Source organism: Morus notabilis, unplaced genomic scaffold (assembly GCF_000414095.1).
Source record: "Morus notabilis unplaced genomic scaffold, ASM41409v2 Scaffold511, whole genome shotgun sequence".
NCBI classification, from domain to species: domain Eukaryota; kingdom Viridiplantae; phylum Streptophyta; class Magnoliopsida; order Rosales; family Moraceae; genus Morus; species Morus notabilis.
The window spans coordinates 382,003-405,075 of NW_010366479.1; the positions used below are offsets into that span (position 1 = coordinate 382,003).

The 23,073-nt window shown below is 32.9% G+C and overlaps 2 protein-coding genes across 3 annotated transcripts; one reads left to right on the plus strand and one right to left on the minus strand.

Annotated features, from left to right (window-relative positions):
- Positions 1–10,046: 10,046 nt before the first annotated feature.
- Positions 10,047–15,532, plus strand: LOC21400871 (SKP1-interacting partner 15). Of its 2 annotated transcripts, none has more exons than XM_010110353.2 (2): positions 10,047–11,349; positions 15,469–15,532. In XM_010110353.2, the coding sequence occupies exon 1, from the start codon at positions 10,186–10,188 to the stop codon at positions 11,338–11,340; it is 1,155 nt and encodes a 384-aa protein (XP_010108655.1). In that variant the 5' UTR covers positions 10,047–10,185; the 3' UTR covers positions 11,341–11,349; positions 15,469–15,532. The 2 variants fall into 2 exon arrangements, with proteins under 2 accessions (XP_010108655.1, XP_024029399.1); XM_024173631.1 differs by lacking the exon at positions 15,469–15,532 and adding an exon at positions 15,076–15,086.
- On the minus strand, positions 14,594–15,201 carry LOC21400872 (EG45-like domain containing protein). The gene is made up of 3 exons (XM_010110354.2): positions 15,072–15,201; positions 14,698–14,977; positions 14,594–14,600 (listed from the first exon to the last, which is right to left on the minus strand). The coding sequence occupies exons 1-3, from the start codon at positions 15,199–15,201 to the stop codon at positions 14,594–14,596; spliced, it is 417 nt and encodes a 138-aa protein (XP_010108656.2).
- Positions 15,533–23,073: the final 7,541 nt, after the last annotated feature.

A 23,073-nucleotide genomic window follows, 5' to 3' on the forward strand; every position in this document is an offset into this window, starting at 1 on the left:
AAGGTTTATTATTATTTGATGAAAGTCTAAAGGTTTGGAGCCACTCATCATCTTCCAAGATTTGTTTAGTAATTTTCTATATATAAAAAAGAAAGAAATAACAGACTTTTTCTAGTAGTCAGATGGCATGTTTAGTTCGTTGATTCGAGTTTTTAATTTGAATTGAGATGTGATTTTATGTGAAAATTTTTTATTGTAGCAAAAAAATTAGAAGTGACTGTTTCTGAGAACTTTTTACTGTAACGAAATTTAAATTTTAAACTCGAATCGGCGAAATAAACAGTATGCTTATGCACACTTGAGCCATCGCCACGCATGGGGGGTCCTCTTCCTGTGATTGTTGACATGTAAACACAAATGCACAAATAATAGAATCCAATAATATCTAAGGACGATATGTACGTGCGAGCTAATGGTTAGTGCATATAAGAGGTAACGTTTATGCACGTAACGTTTTTCTTATGCAAAAAAATCAAATAGACGTAAGGATATTGGTCACCACATGGAGGAACATCCCAGAGGAAAACAATACAGAGCTTCTAGCCTATATAACTAATAAGGACTTGTTCTTTTGAGTGAAAAACTCAAAAAATACAATTTAAATTACAATTTTATTTAAGTTTATGTTTTTTTAATTTTAAACTCGAGTTCAAATTCGAGTTTGGGACTAAAACTCGAGTTCAAGTTTCCCCTTCAACTCGAGTTCAGAAACTCGAACTCAAATTAATGAACAGTGTTTTTTTATTCTTAAAAATGCTATAACTTTTTCGTTTTAATTCTGATTGAGATGATTTTTTTTTCTATGCATTGACAACGAAAAGATGAATAAAATCTCACCCATATACCATATTAAAATTTTTCATTAGTATTGAGTTTTTATTAAAATACTATCTAAATATAAATTTAAGTTTTGACTCACTCAAACACAAACTCAAAAATATTCTTATCTCAAATGTACACAATCAAATACAAACTCAAATTATAACTTAAATTCAACTCAAGAATTATATTCAAGTTAAATTTTAAAAGAACAAGCCTTAAATGATTATAAATGATTAAATCTAAGAATACAAATTAAAATGAGAACTGGGGGAAAAAACGACAAGTTTTTTTTTTTTTTTTTTAAATGAAAGACGAATAGAGAGGTTTGAGAGACATCAGCATGATCACCCTACAAGTGAAACGATACCAATACCATACAAGCATTTTGTATGTGATATTTGCAAACAAAAAAACAAATCCGTATACTCTGACTCTGACATATACAAGTTTGTTTTTCTCTATTTTTTTAATATAAGTGCGGGAACCAGAAAGTAAAAAGGGAAAACCGAATATCTTTTTATAATTAAAAAAGAGTGCAAACACAACACGTGCAAAGAGTAGGTAGGACCCCAAACTGCGAAAATCAAATTAGTGCGAAAGTGACTGTGACTTATGTTCATATATTATATTATATAGCTTGGAATCTATCTTCCACGTCATGTTTGTCGTGTCGAAGTTAGAATATTCATTTTTCTTCCGTGGGTCCAATCCAATCTTTACGAATGAGTCTCGTTGGTACTTGGTAGGCTGGATTAAGAAAAAAAGACACGTAAACTGCGTCATGATTCGTAATTTATTATAATATTTTTTATAAAAAATATAAATAAATTAAGAATAATTTTAAATTTATAAATCAAACGTCGTCAAATGAAATTTAAAAATAAGGATTGTTTTTATTTTGTTTAGTAGAAGATAAACAAACGAAAAAAAAGAAAAAAAAGTTAAATCTGATGTATTTGACGATAAACTCTTATAAATAAAAAATAATTAAAGTTAAATTAGTTATTTTACACTATATTTATTTATTAATTTTTTTTTATTTTTTTAAGTTAAAAGGATTCAAAATTAGTGGTAATGTAGATTTACATTTTTCTTCTTTTCTCATTTTATCTATTAAACAACTCAAAATTCCCTTTTTCTCTCCAAAATCCTTCCACTAATTTTTTTTCTCTCTTTTTTCTACTCTACCAAACATAGCATAAAGCCAACAAAACAACGGCATAACTCATTTGTCTAATTATTTAGTGTTTAGCACAATTACCCTTTAAATTTATCGTGCTTTAATAAACTGCTCTTTAAACTCTTAATTTTGACATTTGATTCTCTAAATTTATAATTTGTTGCAATGTGTCCATTTATTTTGAGATTTAAGAGATTAAAAATTGAGAAATAAAAAAATATGTGTTACAATTGAATTAAGATGTTAGAATTTTTTGTTGAATATACTTTTTTAACACTAAGTTAATACAATTAGTATTAAAATGAAACATATTATAATAACTTTTTAAATTAAGGGTCTGTTTAGTTCGTTGATTTGAGTTTTTAATTTGAGTTGAGATGTGACTTTATGTGAGAGTTTTTTACTGTAGTAAAAAAGTTAAATGTGACTGTTTCTGAGAGCTTTTAATTATAACAAAACTCAAATTCTAAACTCGAATCAGTGAAATAAACGGAACCAGTTACTTGTCAAAATTTAAGAATTCAAGAATAAAATGCTAAAACCATAAAAATTCAGAGCGCACACAACACGTGTATAAAATACCGTAATTGATTTGAAAGATTGGACCCACAGTAGAAAAATGAATATTATAGCTTCTAACATGACAAAAACATGATAACGTGGAACTTCGATTCCAAGCTATATTTCATAATAATTGAACATGTTTGGGGTCCAACCTACTCGTTGTATGTGTCGAGTGGTTTGGCACGTGTTTCCTCAAACGACATTTTATTTTTGGGTCGATCCTCAAACGACAGTATCAGTTGGACGATCATTAGGCAACACAGTTGGATTGGATAGGATTCAATTCATGATTTCCTCGAATGATTTATTGTTGTGTAATGTGTATTTTTGGAAATGATTTTATTGTTGAACTTCTGAAAATGATTGGGCTAGTAATTTTATACCTATTTTAAGCCGTCGCATAAGCGTCATTTTAAGAAAAAATTTGGCACTATGAATACGTACATAAGTTTTAAGAAAAACAAAAAAAATTAAGGGAGCATTTTTTTTTCTCATTTTCTTATTTTGAGAAGGTATTTATAAAGTATTCAATCACACATCGAAGACCATCTTTAATATAAATATTGATGTCAATTATAAATTTAATATATTGTGCTCTAATGCATAATGATATTTAAAATACTAAAATTTACTTTTCTACAATCAATAAGCTTTAAAATTTATAAAAGTAAAATTTTAATTTTAAAATAATTAGGAAAAATAAAAGTTACAATGATTAAATGAAAAAGTAACAATATCAACCGATAATAATCAAGTGTCAAATTTACAATATGTTATACTCGACGAGAAATTTACTATAAAGTATAACAAATGATAAATTCATCACAACAAATAGTATTACATTAGAGAGTATTTTTTACACTCAAATATAAAATTTACGATGCTACATTAATTATAGTATTGTATTAAAAATGTCCCAATAATCAAATAAACACATAAAAAAATGAATAACTCTTAATTCTATTATATTACTTTTCTTTCCAATCATATTACCTCTGGTATTATATTCTTAAGAAAGCACATTGTGGACTTACTAGACTACCGCTAATATATTATGAGCATGTTTAGTTTGTTGATTTAAATTTTTAATTAGAATAGAGATGTGATTTTATATGAAAATTTTTTAATATAATAAAAAAATTAAATGTGATTATTTTTAAAATTTTTTTATTATAATAAAATTTAAATCGATAAAATAAACAAAACTTATATACGTTAATAAAATAGGGGGTTGAAATCCGCTAGTTCACTCGGATCGGGAAGAATGTGGCTTCTTATTTGAACTAGAACAAAGTAACAGCTATTTGGCTGCTTAGTACCTCTTGAATGGTCACCGTAGGACCTACCTTTCCTCTAGACAGAGACAGGCCATCCTCGCAGGCTGCTTCTTGCACTGTCTCCGCATTTAACATTTTCACTTGTTAGGAATGGGGGATGAAAAGATCTCTTTGTACAGCTGGAATATGATGCTTACCATATTTAAATTTAATTTAAGGACTCATTCATTTTACCATTTAAATTTTAAATTTTTATAATAAAATTTTTTTTAAAAATATCACATTTAATTTTTTTATTACAATAAATTTTTTTAAAAATATCATATTTTAATTTAAATTGAAAATTTAAATTTGTAAAGTGAATGATACTTAAATATACGGAAAAAAAGAAGAGAAAAAAATTATTACCCACGTGTTACACACGCCGCTCAACTAGTTATTATGGATAGGTTTTGACAAAGGAGCTTTTAAGCCCTTTTGCTCAATTGTTTTGTTGGTCCGCAGCCTGACCTATGGTAATAGAATAAATAAGGAGAGGCCTATTGATGATTTTAATTAATTCTTTTATCTTGGATTATTGAAAGAAGAATGAATCGATGAGTAAGTAAAATTGCAGGGAAAGAAAATGGGTATGAGCAGAAAAAAAAGTTAGGTCTCGTTTATTTTACTAATTTAAGTTTTTAATTCGAGTTGAGATGCGATTTTATATGAGAGTTTTTCACTGTAATAAAAAAAATTAGATGCGATTTTTTATGAGAGTTTTTCACTGTAATAAAAAAAATTAGATGCGATTTTTTATGAGAGTTTTTCACTGTAATAAAAAAAATTAGATGCGATTTTTTATGAGAGTTTTTCACTGTAATAAAAAAAATTAGATGCGATTTTTTATGAGAATTTTTAACTGTAATAAAATTAATCTTTTCTTTTATGTTGGGTAGTACAAAGAGATAAATTTTATGGTAGTAAGTTGTGAGACCCACTAATATTCACTAATCCTCTCAACTAGAAAAAACCACTTAAATGCTTTCTGTTCAACAATCAATGTAGCCCTTTCCTACTTTTCATCTCTACCAAACGTAGTGGGGAAAAAAATCTAAACGTAGAACAAAATGATTTTAGAGTTGCGGGCTTTTTGCCAATCTAGTAAAGCTGTGGATTTGATCATGTAGATTCGGTGGCTCTGCTACTCATAGGTCGTGTTTATAATTCATTATGTTTTTATTTTTCATATTTTTTGAAAAAGAAAAAATAAAAATATTTCTAAAACGGCGTTTAGCGCAATAAAGACAAAAAAGGAAAATGAAAACGATTTTTTAATTTAGTGTAAAATGAAAGAGAAATAAAAAACGACTTTTAGTCGTTTTTCATTTTTTGTTTTCATTTGCTCATCTCTCGAGCAGAGAGAAAGAGAGAGATATATTAATGAATTTTTTTTTATATTGAAAACAATCTCTTGATAAAACTACTAAACACATTCTCAAAAATGATTTATGTCTGAGATTGAAAATATTTTCATTTTCATACAAAAAATAAAATTATTTTATAACGAGTTCCAAACGCACTCATGGGTTTCGACCCTCTTGTCACGACAATGATGGAGTTGGTGGACATGCGTGGAAAGATGTGGGGTGCCAGTTACATTGTCACGGTGGCACTCACCAGTACAAAGCTTCTGGATACTTCAGTTGGTCTGTGCTTTTTGGGTTGTGGTCCCCGGGGTGTGCGATAGGTTTGGCAAAGCACTTGCTTAGTTTGGTGGTTGTCGGCGGCAATGCGTGGGTCTCTTTTTCCGGCGTGGTGGTCGTGTTCTTTCTACGGTGTTTTTGGCTCCTTGTAACGCTCTTTCTCGTGGTCGTTTCGATTGCGTTGATGGGTTTGTGGTAAGTGGCTTTTTCTACATAGGGGGAGTTTTTCATTAATTGTTTGTGTTCAATAAAAGACGGTCCATCACTGTTGTGTTCTAATTTTAGTTTTTATTGTGTAATAATGGAGGTAGTTTTCCCACTTTTTGATTCTGTGTATGTGTCCAATCCGTTAGAGTTATTTCTTTACGGTGTTGTGTGTGACTTTTAGTTTATAAGTCCTTTAATCTCAATCGATCGGAATTTTCCATCGATTATAGAGGTATTGTCAAAAGAGTCATTTGTGTGCTCGATAGTTGTTGTGCCTTTCCAGTTTTCTGTTATTAGAATTTGGTACACGTTTTATCCCCTTGTATGTTTCATTCGAACATACTATTAGAATCTATTTATTATCGGGGTTAAGTCTTCTTATTTTTTAAGGTCATTCGCGTTGATATTAGTGTGTATTTTCTTGATTTGGAATACAAATTACATTACCTTTCAAAAAAATGCACAAAAAGTCGGAGTGGAAAAATTTAAGTTAACAATGTATTTGTCCTTATCAATAGAGCAAGTGTGTGTGTGTGTGTTTTTTTTTTTTTTTTTTTTTCTGTAATTTGATTAAATTTTTAGTGTGATATATCCGAGTAGAAGATTTAGAGCACTTTTAGACCATTTGGCGAACAGATTCAAGTGTTTTGAACTAAAAAGTTATTTTGAACCAGCGTCTGGCAAAACATTTTGAGGCTTAGTTCAAACTAATTATTTATGTTTTGAACCAAAGAAAAAAAAAAAACTTTAAGAATTTAGAGTTTATCCCTTTTCTTTTTCATATGTTTTCAATAAAAATTTCGCCACACGTTTCAAATCACAAAAGTTTAAACTTCCATTAAAAATCAGTTGAATGGCTAATAAAACTTGTTCTCACCAGTGTCACAAAACAATGTGTCCGAATGTAGACTTTTTCATTTATTTTAGTGAGCATTATTAAAAAAAAAAACCTAAGCTTTTTTATTTTTATTTTGTCCCTCATTTCTAGGACAAAGTTCTCCTTAGTCTTGTCTAGTAGGTGTTATAAAAACTTTGATATTTTTTTTTTATGGGTTTTTTACAACCTTAAAGCTAATCAAGATGATAGATTTAATTGTACTCATCGGAAAGTATTAATCATTGTGTAACTAACAATCATGTACTTTAACCAATTAAAGTTACTATTAAGCAACTATTACAGGGTAGCAGTAATTTTAACCATCGTTTTTCTATTAATTGTTTTTAAATTTTAAATCATGCGATTTTTGCTGGCATGGTGGGTTTCGATCTTAAGAAGCATTGACATATGATTATCTTCATTTAAAATTTTGTCAGTGAGGATAATATGTCAAATGGCGAGTATCCACACCATGGAAAGTGGTCTCCAAGATGGACAAAAATAAATGATTTGTTTAGTTCGTTGATTCGAATTGAAAATTTTTAACTGTAACAAAAAAAATGAGAGCGTTTGGTTCAAGGATTCGTGTCATGGTTCGAATCATGATTTGTGACTCGTTATAATATTTTCTCTCATAAAAAAATACATAAATTAAGAATGATTCTGAATTATGGTTCTGAATCCATCAACCAAACGTCCTTATAAATATATGCACTTACATGGTTTTTTTTTTTTCATGAAAAACTATTTTTTTAAAATAATTTTTTTATACATTTTTTTTTTTTTTTTTACTTAACTTGTTAATTGGTGACACGACGTCCTTGGTGTGCTCCTCCTTATAAAGATTCAAGTCATATCATCATAAATTAATAGAATTAATTAACATCAATACATATGATCCAAAACTTTCACATCGTACGATAACACCAATAAAATAGCTTTTATCATCAGAACCATCCAGTTCCAACTCAAAAATTAAACATAAATTATTGACAACGCGGCCTCAGTTCCTTTCAAAAATCATAATAAATTGCACAGACATATAAATTAAGCTGAGTCCAGCAACAAATTCAACTAGACTCGTTGGTATTCATGGCGAAATATTATAATCCTAATTATGATTTTGTTAAAACCTTCGAACAATACAAATTTAGAAAATTCTAGCATCTGCATATTCCTAATTTTCAACTTAAATTCATAAAAAAAAAGTATACAAAATTCTTAAATCTCATACTCAAAACATAAATATATCATACTCATCCCTAACATAATTCAATTAAAAATTACATGAAAAGTGCATTGAACCATCATGCATGAAACCCTAAAATTAACCATTATCAAAGTTAAATATGCACGTAATAAAACACATGCCTCTAATTATTAGTGACAAGAAAAGCGTTGAGTGTGGGAGCCCAAATGATATCAAGGAAATTATTAAGAATGTGAATCACGATTATCATTATTATAACTTAAGGAACACTAAAAGAAAGCACATTGGCCATGATTTTACTTATTCTTTATCTTATATTATTGAAAGAAGAATCAATGGATGAAAAAAAATGCTGGAGAAGAATTATATGGAAAGAAAAAAATGTCTCTTATTTTATGTTGATAGTACAAAGAGATTGAACTTTATGATAAGATGTGAGACCCATTATATTCACTAATCTTCTTTACTAGAAAACCTACTTAACCACTCTCTATTTAAAAGTAAGAAAATTGTTGAACTTATCTTTAAAGTTTATGAGTTTGAATTTTTATCTTTTATTCTTGATTAATATACCATTGACTAATACAATTATTTACCTAAAAAGAATTTTAATTAAGAGTAAGACGTAAAAATTGAGACTCGTATACTTTAGGAGGGACAACGTAATTATTTCAATGCATTAGTAGGAGGTCGTGGATTTGATAATAAGGATTCTTGAATTATTAAAATTAATAAATGAACAAAAAGTTAGAGTGGAAAAATTTACAGTAACAATGTAAATTGTTAAATTTCCATTGAGTAAATATAATTTTTTTTAATTTGATTAAACTTTAACGGTGTGATGTGTATGAGTGGAAGGCGTGGAGCACTTTTAGAGTGTATGGTAAATAGGTTTAGGCTTCGTTCATTTCGCCGATTCGAGTTTTGCTACAGTAAAAAGCTTTCAGAAACAGTCACATATAACTTTTTTGCTACAGTCAAAAGTTCTCACACAAAATTACATCTCAACTCGAATTATAAACTCGAATCAGCGAAGTAAACGGGCTCTTAAGCATTTTGAACCGGCAAAAATTTTTGTGGCTTAGTTTAAACCGATAATTTGATGTTGTGAATTAAAAATCCTTAAGAATTTTAAGCTTACCCTCCCTTCTTTTCAATTTGTTTTCAATCACAATTTCAAACATCATGTTTCAAACTTTTCATTTCAAATTGTAAAAGTAACGCACTCATTAATCATTCCCTTAAAAATCAGTCGAATGACTAACGAAACTTGGTCCACCTGTATTGCAAAACAATGCGTCCGACTGTAGAAATTTCCATTCAACTTATTTATACTTTTAAATTATCAATTTTCCATTAATTAAATTGATGCATTTTTTTTTTTTAGTTTAATATGATCTTAAACGTGACATGACAAATTCAAAGTATATTTTACTGATAGGGCTTTTTCATTTTTTATTTTTTGTCCCTCAATCGTGGCACAAAGTTCTCCTTAGTCTTGTCTAATTAAAATGTGTTAAAAAATTTTCTTTTTTGATAGGTATATCTTAACAACCTTAAAGCTGATCAAGATGACAGATTTGATTGTACTCATTGCAAAATATTAATTATCGTGTAACTAACAGTCAGGTATTTAACTAATTTAGTTGAAAAAAATAACTATTTAGCAATTATTACATGGTAATAATAATTTTAGGAGACGTTTAGTTCATGGATTAGAATCATGAGATTAGAATTATTTTCGATTTACGTACATTTTTTGTGAGAGAAAACACTGTAGCAAACTATGAACCATGATTAAAATCATAGTATGAATTCTCTAACCAAACATATCCTTAAAGTTTCTAGAGGGACCGCTCAATCTAGTCTTAAAATCCGAAAGGTTTTGAATCAGCTCAGAATTTTATGAAAGATTTTTCAATAAAATCTTTAAAAAGAGGGTGTTTCCCGAATAAACTTTTACATTCAAAACCATCTCTGAATTAGGAGGAGTTAAGATCGGGCTAATAATAACGGATCTCGAGTCAACCTATTTAGCTCGGTATAAACTTACAGTCCTAAGGACCGTTAGAAACAGATGCATAGAGAACATTCCATTTCATGCAATTTCTGTTTCATGGGCCAAGCCATGGAGTTGCGCCTAGTCCTCCAGTCCAAGCCCAACTTACATTCTAAATTTACGAAACCACCCTTGGCAGAACCAACCACTGGAGAGAGAGAGAGAGACAGAGACAGACTGTCTTCTCTCCAGGCTCCACCACCACCACCACCACCACCACTTGGATTGAATCTCTCTCTCTCGGAGCATTTCAACGCCCTCTCTCCGTCTCCGATCGAATACTTCGCGGCCCGCCGAATTAAAAATGGAGTCGCCGCCGATTTACCGTCTTCCACAAGACACCCTCCACCAGATATTCTCCGCCCTCCCACTCCGTCAGATCATGATCTGCCGCTCCGTTTCAAAGCTCTTCAATCAGCTCCTCACCTCACCCTGCTTCCTGCACCTCATCTCCAACCGATCCTCCCTCCGCCTCCTCGCCCTCCGACCGCCTCACCACCACCACAATCACCGCCACGTGGCCTCCCCTCCCTGCCTCCACGTGTTCGACCCCGATCAGAATCAATGGCTCAGATTCAGCCTCGATTTCCTCCCCTTCCGGTCTCTTCACCCCGTCGCCTCCTCTCTCGGCCTCGTCTACCTGTGGGGTGACTCCTCAAACGACATGTCGTTTGGACCTCCCACCACCACCACCACCTGCAACATCAACAGCAACAAGTCTCTTGTCGTTTGCAATCCCTTGACTCGGCAATTCCGGGTTCTGCCTCAGCTCGGCTCGGCCTGGTCGCGCCACGGCTCGGTCCTTGTCGACTCGGCGGCGAGCCGAGTCATGGTTCTCACCGAACTCGCCGCGCTCTACTTCTCCACCGGCGGGTCCCACCAGTGGCTCAACTTCTCCTCCAATCTCCCTTCCAAGCCTCGAAGCCCGATCCTTGTCTCCGACTCGGTCTACGCCCTCTGCGACGTCGGATCGCCATGGCGGAGCCAGTGGAAGCTATTCTCCTGCGCGATTGCGAGAATGAAGAGCAGCTCCTCCTCGCAGAACTGGAGCCGCCTCGAGCGCCACGAGTGGGGGGACGTCTTCGACATCCTCAAACGGCCGCGATTGGTCCGCGGATCGGGGAATCGGATCCTGATGGTCGGAGGATTGAAGTCTTCCTTCTCACTCAACTCCTCCTGCTCGACGATCCTGATCCTAAGGCTTGATTTGGAGACGCTGGAGTGGGACGAGGCCGGTCGGATGCCGATTGAGATGTTCCGGTGCTTTCAGGAGTCGAGCAAGTTCAAGGTGTTTGGTGGCGGGGATAGAGTTTGCTTCTCGGCCAAGCGAGTCGGGAGGCTGGCGCTGTGGGACCGGTGCTCGGGGAAGGCAGAGTGGCGGTGGATCGACGGCGTGCCGGGGAGCAGCGACGGGCTCTGCCGCGGGTTTGTTTTCGAGGCGAGGCTCACGCCATTGTGACAAACAGAGGTTGGTTAATGTTGGTGTATTTAGAATTCGAACTTGCAATTGAAATTGTTGTTAAATTTGTCTATTGTTGATGATGAGAACGGAAAATTGTACTTTGTTTACAATTCAGAAAAGAATGAAAGAAAGCAAATTATTGTGAATTTCAAGTTGATTTATATTTAGCAACGGCGAAAATTGTTGTTTGTTAATTGTGAGTGTCTATGAGAACCACAAGAGCTTCGTAATCCGAATTTCTTGGCGACAGATTATTACGTGTTTTACTTTGTTTGGATTTCTTAAACGAAGAAAGAAAGTTATTTGATCAGTTCTTGTTGTTTTGCTTATTTCTTGTTTAAGCTGGCGAACTGTAGCTTGCTTTTAAGGGGCAAGATAACTTATGATCATAATTACATCAAGTTTTATGGTCCTTTTATTACGCCAATTTTATCACTTTTTATGCATCATCTCCATAGTCCGGGTTATTGATTTTGTTTCATAGATTTTGAATTTATCATTATTGCCTTTTTAAAAAAAAAAAATTAACAATTTACAATAAGTAGGTTTATGGTTGATCTTTGCAGTAGTAGCTATACAATATGCATTAGATCTTAGCAAACTTAAAGGGGGAAAAAAACATCTGAACAGTTTGTAGTTTGACAAGGAGGCTTTTACCCCCTCAGGTTATTTGATAATGGCTTTTATATTGTAAAAGGGCCAGCTCTAGTTTGCAGTTTGAGCTGCTCGGGTGATCATTTTGTATCCTGATGCAGGCATACTTATTGTAAGCTATAGTTTTTAGTTTTGATCAACCACTAGGTGCATACTCAGGTTTCTTTTAGTGAGTAGATAGGCGAGGTGATCTCCATTTGAAGTCTTTCATTCGAAACAAATCTGCTTGTTGATTTTTTGGCAGCTTGCTTGCTATTTGACCATTAAGTATTCACAAAACACTTTAAGCAAGGCTCATACAGTGAAGGAGCTTCCAGCTAGTAGTTTCTAATTGTAGAAATAAGATTTTAAAGAATGTTAGTCTTTGGTGGTGATCATATGAGGTGGAAAAATCAATTATTTCTTGTGATGATGAGATGCCAAATAGCCCTTGTTAATAGGCCTTGGGATCCTGATAAGCCTCTTCTACGTTTCACATATATGAGGCGTAAGAATAGCAGAAAGAAGCATGTTGAGTCAGGAGAAGATCTGGTGCAGGGTCCAGTTTCGCTTGCTAATGGGATGGTCGATGTTAGGAGTGGCAATTTGTGTCACGTGTCATGTTTTAATCGTTTCTTTTTAAATTTACAGTCAACCCAAACACGACCCGTGACACAAAATTTTTTAAAAACCGTAACACGAACACGACACGACCACTTTACGGTTTGACACGACACGACACGAAAATAACCCGTGACACGAAATTGACTCGTGAATCCGAAATTGACACGAAAATTGTATACTTTTATTTAGTTTTTTACATATTAGAAATAACTTAAAATTCATAACACACTAAAATACAATAACATCCACTGAAATTAAGCAAATAATAGTATAAGATTTTGAATATAACTATCATGATATCACAAGTTCATAATAAAATAAAAAATATGTAATGAAAAATATATGTATTTTTTAGTTTTTTACGAGCTTCGTGTCGTGTTCGGGTTAGGCGAGTCCAACCCGAAATTGACCAGTGTTTTTCGTGTCAATTTTAGGTCGACTCAATTCTAACCCGATTCTCTTTTTTCTCAACCCTAACCCGCGAAATTCGTGTCGTTTTCGAGTCGTGTTGTTGTGTCGTGACCTATATTGCCGGCCTTAGACGATGTGTTGGCAACTCCTAGTGGTTAGCAGGGACAGCATAATCTAGAAGTTGAGGGTGGTTAGTGAGGAGGGAAATTGGTTGGTTGGTTGGTTGTGTCGTTAGTTAGTAGTAGGAGTAAAACGTCAAGGGAGGGGCCATCGTGATGCATCAATCTGTTTTCTCTGTTTGTGTATCTAGTCGAGCTTTTGCTCAAGGGGTTAGGGGAGTGCTGTGGGTCTCTTGAAAACCCGCCTATCTTACTTCATTTTATTTCTTCAATAGAATTTCATATAAAATTGATCAACCATTTCTTCTTTGCATTTCTTGATTTTGTATAAGATTACCAGATCCTAACAGATCCTTAGATGAAGATGTCAGATGCTTGTCTCTATAGGAGATTTGTGATGCCTTAGACCATTATTCTTTATGTACTCGATCCAGTTTTTCCATCTCACGTGTCTGTCTTTTGTGCTGAACCATCTCTTGTAAGTGATATCTTAAGATTTATGTTGAGTGAATTTCATTCTCTTTTCATACCAAGACTTTTGTTGGCACACTATAGGTCTTGTTATGATCAGATTTTCTGCAACAAGATAAACTCTCTCAAGTCTCTAGGAATCAATGAGGGCCATTTTCTGTCTGCGTCGCGGTGTTAATAAAATACAAATAAGAAACCATTTAGGTTTATTGTACTGCTCAGCCAGTGGTTTCTAACTTTGTAGGGTGAGATAATTGTGATTGAACTTTTATAGACAGCCAGTTCCTGCTTCACAAAGAAAGCCATTATTTTAGAAGCTACTACCGGACTGGAATCTTACCTAGTATAAGATCATATATTCGAATTCTATATCCAGATTATAATCGAGTTTTAAAACATGCCAAAAATTCTCTGTTTGCTGCCATCAGAAGCAATTTATGTGTTTTAACTTCATGCCAACAATATCTAGATATAACTTATAAGGCAGATGCCGTTTTCATCTTTTTGTCTGTTGGAATTGGATCGCGAGGTGCAGTATAGCTTTTTGGTTTTTTGGATGAAACAAGTTTACAAGTTGTAACATCGTAGGCCTGTCTTAAATTAGATTATTAGTTAGCTTTAATGAAATTATTCCTGCAATTTATTCCTTTTGCCTGCTGAAGTGCAGTTTGCATTAGCTGTTAGTTTCTGTTCAAGATACTCGCATGTGCTAGTCCTTAGAAATTCTAGGAATGGTTAACTAGTTATGTTATTGCGAGTTTTATAGAGTTCGAAGCAGCTGCGTATCGGAACAATCAGTCCTCAAAGGGCAATAGAATACTCATTCTCATGTAAATTTCAGTGCAATAATTGAACTCATCCATATGATGGTTCTTTTTGCATTAAGAAATTTATATGATTATTGAAAAAAAAAAAAAAAGAGATAAAAAATAAGAGTAACAGAAACTGCTATATTGTATCTATGAAGAAAATGTATTTTCTGTCTGTCTCCTTCAAAGCCTGCAAAGTCATTAAAAAAGCACATTTAAGAACGGGCAAAGATAAACAACGTTAGAAATTATTGTTGGAGCTTATAGGAGGGTGATGAAGTACATACTTTTGGTAAGAGACGTTGATAACTCCAGAAGCTGGATCTGCAATGGAAGCAAAAGCTTCTATTGATAAGTCGATAGTACCCCTGCATGACTCGGGTTTACAGTAGTCTGTTATCTTTACCACAACAGAGCCTTCCAAGCAAGGCATTGGGGTGCCCAAGTTTGTGCCGCTGAGACACGTGACTTCGTACATTTGGCCGCATGCTTCTCCATCGTTATAAATCGCATCGCTCGCTGCTGCTATCATCACTCCTTGGTCCTCAAAACCATAGCAACTTGAAGCTGCAAAATAAAGGAAAATAACTTGTTAATTTTCAATATCGTATAATGTTGTTTCTGATGAAAACGTGTAGAAATTTATTCTTAAGATGTTTACGCAGATAAGGAGGAGTGTTATAAGTGGCAGTGCCGGACTCTTGGGCATAAGCCAATGAAGTGAAGCTCAAATAGAAACATAGTGTAGCAATGGCTACAAAAATAGAGTGTCGAAGTTGCGGCATTGCCATGGTTTTCCTGAAGTTTAGAAACAAAATATAGAAAATGTAACAAAGAGCTTGTTGTAGGGAATTATGCTTTTGAGGAGTGTAGTATTTGTTTTTTGTACTGATCTTCTTATGGAGATAACTGCTATTTATAGAGCTTTAAAACACTTTTACTATACTGGCCATAACTTAGTAGTACAAGGGTTACTTACAATGTTAACAAGAAAGTATTATGCCACTCTAGAGTTTACTGATAGTGATATTGAGTACAATGTGATTTTTTTTTCTCAGCTACAAATTTTAAATGGTTGCCTTTGCCGGCTTGAGGAGGTAGAACAAGAAAGCATATACTTGAATATGGTATAATGCAATTATCACATGGCAAGAATTTTGGCCTGCATTCTACATTAACACATTAATTTAAGATTTAAGCTGCATATCTTGTGCAACAAAATCAAATATTCAGGTATTTCTTTTCGGCTTTCTTTCTTTCTTTCTTGTCGTTCGTGTTTGTTTAGGGAATGCTTTTTCTTCCTTAGCAACTTGATTCACGACATAAACTGGAAATATGGTGTAATAAAATCAGAGCTTCTTGTGGTTGATCTCCTGCCGCGCTTCTTCGTTCCGAGCATAAGCTGGAAACACACCATAAGAAAACCAGATCCAGCTTCTGGTGTTCAACTTCTGCTTGTTAATAAATACTTATTTTTCTGGAGGGAAAAATAGTGTGTAAATGCTTTTGAGATAAGTGCTGAAAGCCAAAATGGGATTACTATTGGTCATTATATTTTGTGCATTTCCAGTTATCGACTTTTAAGAAATTCTTTAAATCCTGCATAAATAGTGTATTTATTTGGATCATGCAAATGCCGACCGACCGAGGTTGAAATCGGGATCATAAGAAAGTTCTTATTAGGCTCCGTTCATTTCGCTGATTCGAGTTGAGATGTGACTTTATGTGAGAGCTTTTTACTGTAGCAAAAAAGTTAGATGTGATTGTTTGTGAGAGCTTTTTACTGTAAAAAAATTCACATTTTAAACTCAAATCAGCGAAATGAACGGACCGGTGTTTTTTCCTTTTTCTTTTTTCCGGGGTTGAGAGAATTTCTCACCATGAAAGAAGTACACTGCTAGGCCAATGTACTCTCTTTGCCAGAATACTTCAGAGGGTATTCTTTCATTTTCACAAAGTCAAAAGTGTTTGTTTTTGTATTGATTTCTTCTTTAAAATTCCTGCACAACTTTAACAATTGATATAACGAAATTCAGTGAGAATGGTTTTGATACCTTGAGAGATTAAGTGCAAGTTGACTAACAAGTTCTATTAATCCTACACCCACGTTTCTCATACTCAGGAATTACTTGTATTGTCATTCAAAGAGCATACCATCTAATTTACCACCAAAAAAGAAATAATACTATAATATATATATATATATATATATATATATATATATAACATATTCACTAGTCACTTACTACAATCTTGTGGCACGCATATCTTGCCATTGGCTCTTCAAATATTTCACCTAATGTCCCTTTCATTTATAGGTCATGGGGGTCTACATTCCTCTATCATTTGGATATAGAAAATTGGAGAGGTCCCACCCTCTTTTTTTTTTTTTTTTTTTTTTTTTTTTTTTTTTTTTGAAAAAAAATTTAAGCATTGAAAAGGTCTCACCCTATAACCAAATATGTAACTATGACACAACTTATCCATTGCTTCTTAATTCAGTCACTTTCTCAAGTGAATGCGACCACTAACCCAATTAAAATCCACAAACGTTGCGTTACATGTCCACATCAATACATAAACTATGTTGCTAATGATGAACTGATCAGTGATCAATTTACTATTCAGGGTTTCTACCAAACAGTATGCTATTTCATGTCCTAAAATTGGTCATTTCTACAAATATGTTTTTTTTAAATATTTTTTATTTTATTTTTTTACAGAGTCAAGGAAGTTAATAAATGACGTTTCTCTTTCTAAGTTGTGTTTTGTTCCCCGATAAATCATGTGTATATTTTGCTGCGTTCTTTAATAATTTTAATGCTTTTGCTGTTATCTTCTTTAATGTTTCCAATACCCACTTTTTATCAGCTCACGTGCATTTGTTTACTTAGGCAGGAAATGAATCTAATTCCTTTAAATCCGGGTGTTTATTTTCTCAATGGGAATCAAATTCTATGAGCCCCACATGCATAAAACTTACGAATGTTGAGTTCTCGGAGCTTCCTCTAAATTCATTCAACTACTTGTTCGTACATGGTTTTAAATTTTTATAATTTATTTTTTATTAATATTTTTTTAATTAATATAGTTATTTAACTAAAAAAAATATTAATCGAGAGTAAAGGAGGTACTCGTCTCCTTTTTCTCATAATATAAGGTATTTTGGTAATCAAGTTTTTTGAGTCAGATTTTATTAGAAACTTTAAATACTTGATTTTCTCAAAAAAAAAAAAAAAAAGAAGAAAAGAAATACTTGGTCATTTCATATTTATTAACGTATTACACACCAAATCAAATTTGAATCCGGCCATATTGCAATTTCTATGATTTTGGTAACAATAGCGGTTAAATTCTCAACATAATTCTAATATTCCAACGTCTAACTAATAATTGTTTATCTCCATCACAAAATAAGTAAACGTAAGAACCTTGATGGTATATAGGTAGATACAGTGGTCATGAATAAAATAGTTTCATGTTGAAACATTACCAACTTCTAACTATAACAATTGTTTATCTCCATCACAAAATAAGTAAACGTAAGAACCTTGATTTCTCAAAGTAGATAAAGTGGTCATGAATGAATAAAATAGTTTCATGTTGAAACATTACCAACTTCTAACTATAACAATTGTTTACCTTCATCAGAAAATAAGTAAACGTAAGAACCTTGATGGTATAAAAGTAGATAAAGTGGTTATGAATAAAATAGTTTCATGTTAAACATTATAAATGAGAGAATCCATTGTCTTAGTGTCATATCACCACTAATATTTGGCTTTCTAGCAGCTATTGTATGGCTTTTGTAACAGTGATAATTAGGGGTGACAATTTAGGTCATGATACGAAATACGATTTGAAACCCGCACGAAATTAGTGGGTTTGAATTTATTATAAATGAGTTTCGGTCATAATCGAGTTGACATGATTAATAAACGGGTTGTGTTAGGGTTGACCTTCTAACTTGAAGTGATGATTAACTATATGTGTCATCTGCAATATAATGATATGTGATATAACATGAACGTTTATATAACATATTAAATACAAATAATATGAATTTTAATATTTGTAGGTAAAATTCATTTATTTTTTAAAGAAAAAGATAAATTGACAAATAAATATGTTAAACATGTCATGATCGTGTTAAATAGGTTATTATTATATTAGTTATTTATTCAATATATTAATTTAAACGGGTTGACACGATTACTAAATAGGTCGTGTTTGATTGACATTTTTGACACGTTTAATAAACAGATCTTATTTATGTTGATGTTTTCTAACACGATTAATAAATTGATTGATACCAACACAATCCACTAATACAAAGTACCACCCCTAGTGATAATGATGTTTTTCTTGCTCATTTTCTAACTCGATCACTATAGAGTAAGTGAAAGACTTGAATACAAGCACCCCAAACCCGAAATATTAGGATATAAGAATGAGTAGCACTAACATAATTGAATCATAATGGATCCATTAATATTAATAAACAAAGATTCCTTTAGCACAAAAAAGTGAAAAAGAGAAAGTTGAGGATTGGATCCTATTCGGCCAATCTTCAACATAATTAATCTCAATAAAAGCAAGGTGCTCTTCACCTCTCAACTTCCATTTTTAACTCTTAAGCAAATTTTTATTTATTTATTTTATTTTAAAGAATTTGATTTGATAATTACATGTCAGTTTTATTTTGTTATCTGGTAGGCGTTCTATCAAGTGGCGTATAGCTTTCCCTAGAACTTTTCTTTCTCTCTTAATTTAATAAACAAAGTTGGTCACTTCAAATGAAAAAAGATAAATAAATAGACTTTGTGATAGTAGCATGCGACCTATACTTTCTGAATAATAATGTAGAATATAGTAGTAAAGTTATGGTTGAATATGAGAAATCTATATGGTATTGAAGTGCCAAGTTCTGACTAGTTAAGTTTTAAACATAATTTTAGACGTACAATATCATGTGAATTCGGTATAGCGATTTAATAAGAATGTGGTTTAAGCCATACTTTCTTCTCGTGTTGAATAAAATACTCACCTTATTGATAAATTATTTAGCTGAATTATTAAAGATTATGGATTGTTTTGAAGTTGCTTGCACGTTATTGACATGTTATTAGAGAAGCTAGTTAGTTGTGTGCGTTTTGTTCCTGTGAAGAGTATAAACTACAAATACTATTGCTGAATTTTAAAAATTCTCACTTAAATGGTTAGAGACTTATCTCACGTTTGTTTTCTATATTCGTCCATGATTTTGAATTATGATTCATGGTTCTCTACAGTATTTTTCTCTCACAAAAAACACACGTAAAACAAGAATAGTTCTGAATCATAGTTCTGAATCTATGAACTAAACGTCTACTTAGAGTAGCTAGAAAACCCTTCGCAAATAATAATTAGTTTTACTTGTCATTTGAGAAATCTTGAAATATTGTGTGGAAGATGCAAAAGAAATATGGCTTCTTTATTAAAAAAATCATGGAATAATGCTCTATATAATAGAGATTTATATGCCTAGATTCTTTCTAATATTGTCCGCATAAACGTGTGTAATTTTAATTATATTATAACCCTCAAAAGACTGTCGATACTTGCATTTTTAGAAAGTAAATTCCAATAGTTGCGTCTCTTGGACGGTTGACCACTATTCTATTAAGTGATGAAAGGATAAAAAAAAAATTATATGCATTTTAAACATATACACATAAAAAAACAACTGTAACACCCAAAATCTAAAAATCCTAATGTAATATTTTAAAAAAAAAATCCTAAAGTAAGAGGTATTAACTTTAATAACATTAAAAAGCATTAAGTGCAGAAGTAAATGTGGGAAGACAATTTATAAAAATATAAAAAAGGTTCTTCATACGAATTATAAAATGATAAATTCTCGATCCATGTAACCTCATAAAGTTGACAAAAGTATAAAAGGTTTAACCACCAAACATCATTAATGATCTGAAAAATAATAATCCAAAAACATTCATTTAGAATATCTGTCTTATTGAATATCATGAGAAAATAGGTTGCCACGAAAATAATATTGCACTAAAAACCAGTCGCTTGTGACTCTCCTAGTTTGTTAATCTGAAAAGATAAAAAATTAAATAATGAGCTAGCATCCGGTAAAGAAATCTCATGCATATAACAATAACTTAATATAATGATATGACATGTCTATGCACGCTTTAAAAACGTCTCGTAAAAATCATTCAAATGAGCTTATTGTAGTCTTTTTATTGTGTTGATCAATTAATCATAGTGGGTTACTATACCTATCATCATTATAAATATTGTGAGCCACTAAACTTAGTAGAGGATCTTCATCATAAACTATTTGTACTGAATAGCATGATGCAAGTGCCACTTTCTAAATCGCCACACACACATCAATCGCCCTAAAAATGAGAACTTCCCCCTCTTGGCTAAGAGTATACCACATGTAGTAGATTAACTTCATAACACTATCATCGACGTTAGATATATAAATATATATATATATAAATATATATATTGATCATTAATTGAAATTTTTGTCGAATGTGTTTTTTAAACACGAATTTCACAAAATCATCATTAAAATGGAGCGTATTGCAATAAGTTCACAAGTTGAGGGAGTAATTTGTCAAAATTTTAAATTTTTTTCAAGAGCAAGTTGCAAAGATAATACGAGTTCGAGAGCAAATGTCTAAATACCCATTTTCTTTACTAGATATGAAGATAATACCCACGGAGACGGGGATCTGCCCTGAATGGGACGGGAATGGAGAATAATCATTAAGGATGGAGATAAAATCTTGTATCCGAGTCATGGTGTGGTGGGGACGGGAATGGGAGAAGCACTCTCTACCCACCTTCGCCAACCCCGATATACATATATATTATATAAATAAATATATGATATTAAATTTTCAAATAAAATTAGTGTCTTTCTCACATTATTATTAAGTTTGATTTGCATATAGTTTGTTTTATAGAACCTAATTTGATTTTGATTTAAACTTTAGTACATTTTGTTTTAAATTGCTATACTTTTGAAATGTATAATTATATTAGATGGAGAATGAGACGAGTATGAAAAAGGTCTCTCTAATTAGAAATTCTCAACCTCGGTCCTGTCTCTTTTAGAGCAAAAATAAGGACGAGAATGGGGATCCTTTGAGGGGCGGGGATGGGGACAAGGAATCATTCCCCGCCCTTGTCCAGTCCTGTTGTCATCCTTATAATCTTTTTCAGTTCTCATCCATGATCATTTGTGAAATACTCCCCTTCCAAACTTAAAAGTTAAAATCCAAGGGTATTTATGCAAACTTGTTTCTTTTATTATGTACCAAAAAATTCCGACCATATCCATTCCAATTTTTAATTCGCTAATAACCAACTTGTTAGTGCATTTTGTGTTGGCTTATTTTTGACAATTGGTTTATTTTTGACAATTGGTTGTAATGCATTCTAAAATAGGCATCTGCTATTTTTACTTGGTTGACCTTCGCTGGAGCTTTATGGCTGGTTCATCTAAGGAAAGAATCATGAGAATTATGGGGAATTATGGCTTTCTTGCTGTCATTGGTGCTAGTGGCCTTATTCTGTGATTATTGGATGAGATATTACCATCATTGGGTGTGCTTATCATTGACTATTGATGGTTGGTGATCTGAAGACTATAGTAGAGAGGAATCACTGTGTTGCATGGAAGAACGGGTTATGGGACATAATGCTGAAAACATGAGAGATATTTGAGGTGTTCATGACAGTATGCGATTGTAATGTTAAGCGTCGTTTGATGTGTTGCGACGAATTGTTAGAACACTTTTGAGTTGAATATTCGGGAGAAGATTTCCTTGGTTTCGGGAGGAAACCGTCAAGGCGAGTGGTGCTCGCTGATCAAGCCTCCTAAGGATATTCTAGGCAACGACGACATCGTCAAGGAGGGAGTCGTTAAGTGTGTAAGACCGTTCGGTCATTTGTAATCCTTTGAACTTAGTAGATTGATCACTGTCTGGGCGTGGCCCCGCAGAGTAGGTGTGCACACCGAACTGCAATACCATTTTTCGGTGTCTTTTATGTTTCTGCATTATTTTTCCTACTTTGCCCTTTTGTTGGTTTAATTTCAGATTTTTCTATTAAAACAATGTTACAGTAAAAATGTTATAACACTGTCTGTGACACCAGCGACAAAAAGGGATCTAACACAACTAAAATTTTGAGAATAATTATCACCATTGGCCCTTAAACTTTTTAATAGATGACACTTTGGTCCCTCTTTTTTAATTTTAACAAAAAGGTCTCTAAACTCTGAAAACATTGACAATTAAACTCTTTCCATCTATTTCTTTTAAGTTTCTAATGGAAACGATCACGTGCACCACATGTGCTTCAATTTGGAAGGGCATATTGGTAAAATAATATTAGATTATAATTTAAATAAAAAAGTTGTAGACTTGATCTTAAAAAAACTTTAACTTAAAGAAACCCAGAATTAGAGGGAGGGAGAGAGAGAAAGTTGGGGATTGAAGGACATGCACAATCATGGGCAAAGAGATGCGGCATTCATCTTGAGACGACAGGGAAAGGGTGACTGCAATCTCGCGATGATAAAGGGAAGGGGCCTAGATCTCGTGATGGAGGAGGGGGCGCTTCGATCTTGTAGCGAT